At 44.1% G+C, this 8954-nt stretch overlaps 3 protein-coding genes across 3 annotated transcripts in view; 2 read left to right on the forward strand and 1 right to left on the reverse strand.

Moving 5' to 3' along the window:
• LOC109464902 overlaps positions 1-1120 on the forward strand; it is a 3736-nt gene extending 2616 nt beyond the window's left edge. Inside the window, exon 5 of the mRNA XM_019761997.1 lies at positions 1024-1120. Within this exon, the coding sequence (XP_019617556.1) occupies positions 1024-1120 (97 nt within the window). The remainder of the gene's footprint in view (positions 1-1023) is intronic.
• LOC109464903 (uncharacterized membrane protein YGR149W-like) lies at positions 144-3145 on the forward strand. The gene is made up of 7 exons (XM_019761998.1): positions 144-300; positions 1024-1093; positions 1329-1420; positions 1963-2089; positions 2268-2302; positions 2671-2760; positions 2965-3145. Exons 3-7 carry the CDS (start codon positions 1374-1376, stop codon positions 3143-3145), a joined length of 480 nt encoding a protein of 159 aa, XP_019617557.1. The 5' UTR covers positions 144-300; positions 1024-1093; positions 1329-1373.
• Positions 3146-7304: 4159 nt separating this feature from the next.
• Positions 7305-8954, reverse strand: part of LOC109464904 (ALK tyrosine kinase receptor homolog scd-2-like) — a 5099-nt gene continuing 3449 nt past the window's right edge. The window contains exons 9-10 of the mRNA XM_019762000.1: positions 8006-8181; positions 7305-7419 (exon numbers count right to left, since the gene is read on the reverse strand). Of these exons, the coding sequence (XP_019617559.1) occupies positions 7305-7419; positions 8006-8181 (291 nt within the window). The remainder of the gene's footprint in view (positions 7420-8005; positions 8182-8954) is intronic.

The raw sequence follows: 8954 nt of genomic DNA on the forward strand, positions 1-8954 counted from the left end.
TTGAAGAACATTCCACCAAGAGCACGACTAGTTTTGTCTTGAGTGTGCCGTCACCATGTCTTGTGATGAATGTAGGAATATTTAAAAATAATAATTTTCTTCTCCTCCTATTCTTATTATCACTGTCGTCAAATTTCAGACCCTTGCGAAGAACGGCCTGAGAGAGAAGGTGTTTTACGTGGCGGCGGTGTGTAGTCTGGTGGTGGTGGCGTTCGGCCTGCTCGCCTTACAGTAGCTCATCCCGTACTACTTCGCCGTGTCCGCCCCGGTCCTCATAGGACTCAGGCTCTATCTGTACTGGTACGTGTATATACCTCATTTTACCTCCATGAAAAATTGCGCTAAGACCTTCAAGAAATGTGATGATATTTGGTAACTGAGCAGGTCTCAGGAAGACAAAGGTCAAGGTCAAATTTGGGCCTCCAGGTGGCTGATGACCTTGGTGCGAAATAACTATCCTAAGTATACATGTATATTCCTGCTTAAGCTATTTGACTTCTTTTCTCCATGCAGTGGATTGAAGTTGAATTGCCATACGTTTTGGTAGATGAAGGGGTTCGTTGGACGTGTTTTTTTATCGTTATAATGTTAGCGTTAACTATAACGGGACCGACTGTTCTAAGACTAGGGTATGTAGCCTTTTACCAGGCTCCTCATCTTGCTAGACCAACAGTAGAAACCGAGGTTGCAAATTTTACCCCTCTGTACTAAGTATACTGTACATAGATCTTACCTCCGTTAAAACGCAATTTCAGTAACAATTTTACTTTCTGCGCCCTCAGCACCAAAAAGTGGCAGTACTTCTTGCTGGATTTCTGTTATTTCGGAAAGGCCATTACGTATGTCTACATTTGGTAAGTTTTTAACATAAATATACACAAGGCACAGTATTGAAGAACTTTTCCTAGCTGCTAATATTAGCGTAAACAATCGAAAAAAAGGGAAAATTGAAAGTGATATTCTATATTTCTATACTTACGGTCAATGCATGAGTCATAGCTAATTGTTTGGTTTTGTTTCCAGGGCAGCCCCGGCGGAGCCTAGAGTGTTCCAGATTGTTTTTGCTATCGCCAACGGTCCTCTCGTCATAGCGGTAAGACCACCGGTCAATATCGGCTAATGTTCATCAGTGAGAACGTAGGAAACAGAGACTCACGAAACCTGGAAGACATCGATTAAGGAAGGGAATTGGAGAAAATAAATATTTTCATGTATTTTTAGATGTTAAAACAAAAAGACCAAGTAGATCATGTAGATATTTCTGCACGTGTTTTTCTATGAAACGCAATGGATGTTTTCCACTGATTTTTGCACATTCTCGTTCCCAGGTTTTCTTCTTCCGCAACTCCATCGTCTTTCACAGCATAGACAGAATGACGTCAGTCTTCATCCACTCGCTGCCTGCTTACGTCACCTATGGGTACGTACGACATAAAATCGTAACGTGAAATGCTTTCTAAGGTCCGGGTCACACAAGTTGGACTCGTGCGATAGGCGTTCGGTCGCAAACTACACTTGGGGGTGACATTTCTTCGGCTGCCTGAGATTCTTGTTGGTGGTCGGTTTCTGTCAGTCTGCTTGAAACTGCTTGATCATCGATTACATTCTTCTTGTTAAATTTAGAGGGGGAGGGCCTCGTACAAGCACTCCATGCTTCTGCCCTCCTCCTGCACCTATTTTAACTTCATTCTTGTATTATTGCATTATGTTTTTGTTTCAATGTGCAAATAAATAAAATCAAAAATCAAACTACTATCACGTCAAAACCGCACGACGTATGACGAAGAATGTGATCGCACCGTATGTAGAGGAGGGAAATGTGTCATTGTTTTGGGCGCCCTGTTGCCAACTTACTGATGTATTGTACCTATCGCTATAGCAAATTTTGTCGCCATATTGACGGCTCCGCCAAGTCCATAATTATATTATACCTGATTATCAATTGCTGTTATGTTGTTGCAGAGTGCGGTGGTACTCTCCCCAAATATCTGTGAATTGGTACACACCTTTCCCGTCTGAGACGGAGTTCCAGGACCCCTCCTTCATCTGGCTGCTCGCCGTGCCACTCGCCTGCTATGTCGGCCATGCTGTGAGTTTAGAAATAAATTTTCTCTGAAAATATCATAAGGAGTCTTCTCAGAAATCTGAAATCTCCGATTTCCTGTAATGAAAGCAACTGTTTTGAAATTTTGAGTCAATTCAAGCCACTAATGTACTTGCCCTTGATTGATTGAACCGATATTTATCATTCCCTTCTGTTCCTATAGCTGCTGTACGCAGTGGTCGTCAACGGCATCCTCAGGTCAGAACACAATCCACACATTCTACACTTGTGAGCGAAGTCCAGATGTCTGTAGGCAATGAACATGTAATTTAAGTCGTCATATAACATGTACAACAAATGTAGATCACAGTAAATGTTATTCTGTTGTTGGACGATGTTTATCATTAACAATCCATACGTTGTGAATATAGGACAGTATTTTAAAGAATGTCTAAACGTAAGAAATTCTTTTAATGATTGTATAAACGCCTTTTCATCCCATATCACCTAGTATTGTACTACGTAGACTGATTTGTTAGATTTGTTCTCTCATTTCTGCCATACTTTGTACCTTGTACATTGTTGCGTATTAAAAGTCATATTAACTTCGTCCACGTGTTCTGCAGACCCAGCCCGGAGTACTGGAACACTTATCGGTTCTTCACGGCCAAGAAGAACAGCGTTTGGTACAAGGTTCTCAATATGTTTGGCCCAAAGTAAGTCAGTCTCGTATGAAACCATTACATCAACAGATACACGGCGCTTTTTTAACTGTGATATATATTGATGTCACACTATACATTTGTCTAAATATTAATGAAATGCGTCGTTTTGTACAGTTTTCCCCCCAAAAAACTGCTTGCGTACTAACGTAACGTTACTTACTGAATCATTTCCCCACCACGTCACATCTTCTGCAGATTTTCATACTTCAACTACAACATCCTGAACGTGTTGATCTGCCTGGCGTCCATGCTGCTGTGCCAGGTGTGGTACAGATGGTTCATCGCGCACGCCGTCTTCCTGGCCGTGGCGTTCGTCATCAAGGCTTGGAACGGCGCCACCTTCTACACCTTTGCTAGCATGTGGAGTACATGCTAGCAAAGGTCCAGCCGCGCATACACTACCTGCGCGTAGCTAGGCGCGCTGCCCTCCCAACGGAAGTGCTACTGCAAATCTACAAGTCCTTCATCCGACCTGTGTTAGAGTATGGGTCCCCCGTATGGGCCGGTCTTCCGCGCTGTCTGTCAGACGAGGTGGAAAGGATCCAGAAGCTGTGCCTCAGGATCTGCGGAGTTCCACACGGTTACTTGCCCACTCTCGAGTCCAGGAGGAGGGAGGCATCACTGAGTGAACTAAAACGAATACTAAAGGATCCTTCACACCCCTGCAATGACTTTATCCCACCAAGAGAGGAAAATGCGTACAATCTCAGGAAGAACTATCACAGCAATCAGTATAAACTCCCACTAAGCAGAACGGACAGACATAAAAACTCATTCATTGTCAGAGCCATCAAAGACCTGTAAATGTGTATTGTATATATATTATATATGTTGTATTTTAAACTGAAAATGTTACTATTTTAATCTATGTATTCTTAATGATGTCGATTTTTAAATGATGATGTAGTTTTTAAGCGTGTAAAATGTCAATGTAATTCAGATGTGCCCGAAGTACTTCGGCACGTCTGCCATGTTGATGTTTAATAAAGATTTGATTTGATTTGATGGATGTGTTCAGGCTGGGGAAGGGCGGCTCGGACTGGGACTGACGTTCTCTACCTCTTCTTGTGTAGCCTGGATACCAGCCTTTTTAGCTTTAGCACGCTCTCTCGGTTGTTTTCCTGCTAATCTGATAGGGAATGTAAATAGGAAGTATTGTACAGGACCCCCGGCCAGCTGCTTATGTCACGTTTTAAGGGACAACATATTTGAAGTCCGGGTGGTGGTGTGGTGACGACTGTGGAACTGCTTTGGTCGTGAGAAACACACCTTGACATCAACGTTACATCCTCAACACTTGTACGTGGACTACGGTACTAAAGGGCCGAAGAGATAAAAGTTGTCTTACAGGACAGACGCGTGTTGACCACAGACTTTGATAGAAATGCTATAAACATACATGTAAATTAGAAGAGATGTCTACAGCGCTACAAGCAATATGATCACCGAAGTCACCTATTCCTAACTTCTGGTGGCCTTAATGATCTGCAATATGACTTACACGCACAGAAATGTACATAGCGTAAACATTGTATTTCTACAGGGTTCGATTACACGGGCAATTTGTACCGGTTGTTTTATATTGTAGATATAGTACGAAATGGTACGTACAGCGTATATTTTAAAAGATCTGTCTTCAACTTGGAACTCGATACATTATCTTAACCTTCTAGGTTCACATGACATATACATGTAAATATCTAAGCTCAGGTGTTTGATTGTAAGTACGCACGCAATAATCATCTACATTAAAACATATGTATGCATATTTTGAGGTGTGATATCCTATAATACAGAGCTTTATATTGTTCTTGGTATCCTGGGTTGGGTGTTTGGAAGCCCCTGAGATGCGGATAAAAATAGAGCAATAGTCATTACAATGAATCGTTCCAAACGATCTTTATTCCAAAATAATCCCACATGATCCTTAACAAAAATGAACTATTCCTTAATTCCCCAACCGTGCAATAATGGACCATCATTATGTAAGTGTGATAGTACTTTAGTGGTCAAATCAGTCCTGGCTAGAGAACCCGTGGTACTTGAATAACATGAGATAGATACCCCGCAAACATAGCACCACAAGTAAGTAAGTAATTAAGCACATACAATGTTAAGTCAGATATTTTGCCCATTATTGGCCGGTTGGTAGCAAAGTTCCATTGGTCGCGTCTGATGAACACAATCTAACTGATACACGTATCTAGGCATGTACCGTATTTTAATTTGACCCCGGTTGCTAACTATACATAGTAGAGGCCTTGGTTTTACACCATACATTAGCAAAGAAATATTTGTATATGTTTGTTACAATCAATAGAAGCCTCTCCAATGGAGCAAGGAGGTTCAATCTCACGAGGAATCCAATATTTGTGCCCGATTCCTTCGTGTTTGATGTTCAGTCTAAAATCTCGTAATATGGCGATTACTTAGAGTCTGGTGTCATACTCCTGGTCGGAGTTCTCGTCCGTGTTGTCGTCTCTGTAGTCACTACAGACTGAGGAAGTGCTGTCCCGGTTTCCTGTCCCAGCTTCAGAGTAGCGAAACACCCCCTCGCCTGGTGCCCCGGCATCAGTTCTGACAACAGCACCATGGTCCTCACTCTTCGCACGGCCAGACTTTCTCCTTAAGCTACGTTTGCCATTCTTATAAAACCTTGCCAAAGCGCTCTTCACCCCCTTCCCTGACGAGCTCTGCTTCGGAGACGTGGGAAGACTTTCCTGGCTGCTTCCGAAGGACGACGACGCCTGTGACGATAGCGACGTGTCGGAAGGCACTCTGGTCCCCAGCGCGTTCCTGGCGGTGGGACGTTCGCTGGAGGCTACCGGTGGACTGTTGTTTGCCTCTTGCCAATCCTGTCCGATGTCCCACATACTCAGTGGGCGCGGTATGCACGGTGCGGTATGGGGGTGGCGGGCACTGCATCGTTCCCCTTGTGTCGCAGGCGGACGTCTACATACGGTGGGTCGTCTAGGGTGTTTTCCATTGCTTCCGAGTTCAAGAACACACGTGGTGGGACCGGAGGAGAGGGCGTGTCCTCCCGCGATGCCGTCTCAACCGCTGAGTCGTCTCTGTCGCTTGCGTAGCGGCTTGCTGCCATCGCCAATGGACGTGGTGGCACGGGAGGCCGCGTAGGAAACTGGTTCTCGTCGCTTGTGTGGCGGGGTGGTGATGCGCTATGCGTGCTGCCTGGCGTAGGACGAACTAACTTCGTGTAGTAATCCGCGTCATCATTGCCTCCTCCGTTATCGCCAGTGTTAGGAAAGGTTGCTCCCGCCACTCCAGATGCTGGATTGTCAGGTCTACTCATCGTCATGCCGTCCTGCATTCCCTGGAATCTTGTAGGTACGCTGTGTTCGTAAGAAGGGTTTAGGAAAGACATCTCGCGAGAAACTCTTTTTGATACCTCTTCTGCTTCGCCTTCGTAGATGGTGCCATCGCTTGTCTCGCTTTCGTCGTCTAAGGTCGTTTGTGCCCCTTGCAGCTTGGAGTTCAGCTCCACAACTAGAGGTGCCATGTTGAACGAATTATTATACAGGACTTCTTGCCCTGGAGATCTCTTTTCATTGAGATCTTCCGTGGGAGTGGACCTCCCAGACCGTTGGCTGCCGTCAGACAGCTGCGTGCTGATGGTTCCCGCCCTTGAACGCGACTCTGCTGACTGCCAGGTCCCGGATGTTAGGTCGCTGCTGACGGATGTCAGGTCGTCCGTTCGGTTGCTAACCTCTGACGTCAAGGTGTAAAATGTATCGGAGCTGCCTTGCGACACGTTGTCGGCGCTCCAAAGCCCAATGACGTGCTTCCGCGTGTAGTCAGCATCGCCCTGAAGTAAGCCCTGGCGGAAGTAGTGGCGGTCTTGGTGGTTCAGGGCTGCATTCAGGCTCTCCTCGTTCCCGCCAGGAGCCTGTTGCTTGTAGGTACCGTTATCACCGATGTCGAATGGACTGAAATAGATGGGACAAGAATTTGCAATAAAACTATCTGCTTCGAAAGCGTTCTGGCAAGCAATTTCATCCCTATTTTTGTTGTCTTTCTTATATAGTTTTAGTCTCTGCACTCACCTGTTGAAGCAGGCAGCTATCCTGTCGAAGCCCGGGCGGCGGCTCCGCTCGTCCAGCCAGCACAGCTTCATGAGGCGGTACAGCCAGTCCGGACAGTGGCACGGCTGCAGGGGCCTCTGTCTGCGCTGCAGGTACGGCAGGACCTGCAAACAAAAGAAAGAAAGAAAGAAAAAAAATTGAGTTATAACACAATAAAACTAATAATTGAAAGCGTTACAGATGCAAAATAGCTGAAATGAAACGAAAAGATAAATCAGCAGTTGCTTGGCGTAGGTCCAAGTCCCACACCTAATCGATGGGACGACATCTTAAGACGATTATTGTTTGCTTCCTGTTGTTTAAACAATAAGAAGCTATTGGGAGAGGAGCCAAACAATATTTGTAAAGCTCTTGTTAACATCTGTCTTTTATATCTGTAATACACACACATACCTCATACGCATGCAAGTACGGGTAAGGTGCCAGCATTCTGTTCTAGCTGGTTTTGTCGGCGTCGTAGGCGTGGAACACCTCCCAGCACAGCTGTCCGAACGTGAAGACGTCACTGCCCTGCGAGTAGATCCCGCTCTCAATCACCTCCATAGGTGACCTGCCGGACATTACATAACAACCATATATGGGTTTATAGACGTTACTGCCAAGTATGGGTATGATTAAATGTTACTGCCATATATGGGTTACGATACAATCATGGCATGAGTTGAGAGAACCTTACAGCCAAATATGAGTGTGATAGATTTATACGACAACAGCAATATAGTAACATATAACAGACTAGGTCTATACTGTCACTGAGACAATGGGGCTAAATGTTTCTGTTGCATAGATTTTAATGATTTGTTTCCTCAATATTTATGTCATTTTGTTGATAAGAAGGCTGCTGTTGCGGTTGAATACTCTTGACTCTTGCGATTTAAGAATCGTAACGTAACAGTTACATATCATCTCAGAGCATCTCGAGGCATCTGCTTGTTCACCACACTTTCCGAGAGCTTGGTATCGTACAGGCGGAGACGGAGGCGGCTAGCACGGCCCCACCTTTACCTGCAGAAAAACCGAAACTCAGAGGTCATAAAAATACAACCTTTAAGGGAGTTTGTACCATAAATTATTTTAGTTGCTGTTACAAACAGCTGCACGTTGTACTTACATGTTGTCCATCCCAGATGACATACATGGCCCGGAGATCACAGTGGATGATGCCTTCTCCCTTGACGAGAGACTGTCCGTGCACAAAGGCCATGGCGTCCGCCACTTGCCTCAGGCACCGGACCATGTCCTCAGCGGACAACCGCTTTTCTCGAGCTGCATCCAAAAGGGTCAGCTTGCCTCCGGGAAACACTTGTGAAATCTGTGAAGAGATTGAGACAAGCCAATCAGTTATATTACAACCAAGACTCCAATTGATTCCCAAACTTCATGAGTCTCCACATAGTCTGACAAGCATGGCTCGATTGTTTGTTAAAAGGAATTCGAAACGTGACAATCCGAGATGACAGATTTCACTTCAACCCATACCCCCAAAACGCACAAAGAAACTAGAGTTCCACGATCTCATTCCTTCGCCAAATGATGTTAGCCTTTATAATTAAGAAATTATAGATTAATCCCCCTGCTTGTGAAAATAGGATCCTATATTGCATCAATCATATCTGTTGATCATATTCTACACCAGAAGACAGTCTTATCTTATTAAAGAATGCCATTATAGCATTTCCTCATAAATTATGCAAATGAGGTCCTTATTTGCATAAGTTATGTTTAATTATGTTCACCTTCACATGACTTTCAAATGTCCCAAGTATGAAATTCCAGGCAGTTACCACTATGTAATTATAACGTTTTCTCATTAATTATGCAAATTAAGTATTCATTTGCATAATCGATATCTGCCTAAATTTCTGCCGTTTTTAATTACATATGTCACAAGCTTGACTAGTCCTATCATGGAATGCAGCTGATTTATAGAATTTCCTCATTAATTATGCAAATTACATTAATACTTGCATAATTGTAATATCATTATGTCAAGCATCACTTCAGCTACCTACATGCCAAAAATCACGACGATCCATCAATCGGTTCTTGAGTTATCCGCCTTTAAACATTTTTCAACTAACGCCC

The sequence above is a fragment of the Branchiostoma belcheri genome, unplaced genomic scaffold, assembly GCF_001625305.1.
Source record: "Branchiostoma belcheri isolate BF01 breed outbred unplaced genomic scaffold, Haploidv18h27 scaffold143, whole genome shotgun sequence".
Lineage (NCBI taxonomy): Eukaryota > Metazoa > Chordata > Leptocardii > Amphioxiformes > Branchiostomatidae > Branchiostoma > Branchiostoma belcheri.

Excerpts from the sequence above, each read along its gene's own strand:
- LOC109464903 (XM_019761998.1), top strand. The coding sequence starts at position 1,374 with ATGACGTCAGTCTTCATCCACTCGCTGCCTGCTTACGTCACCTATGG. Across the intron at positions 1,421-1,962 it reads CCTGCTTACGTCACCTATGG|AGTGCGGTGGTACTCTCCCC; the intron begins GTACGTACGACA and ends ATGTTGTTGCAG. Across the intron at positions 2,090-2,267 it reads CCTGCTATGTCGGCCATGCT|CTGCTGTACGCAGTGGTCGT; the intron begins GTGAGTTTAGAA and ends CTGTTCCTATAG.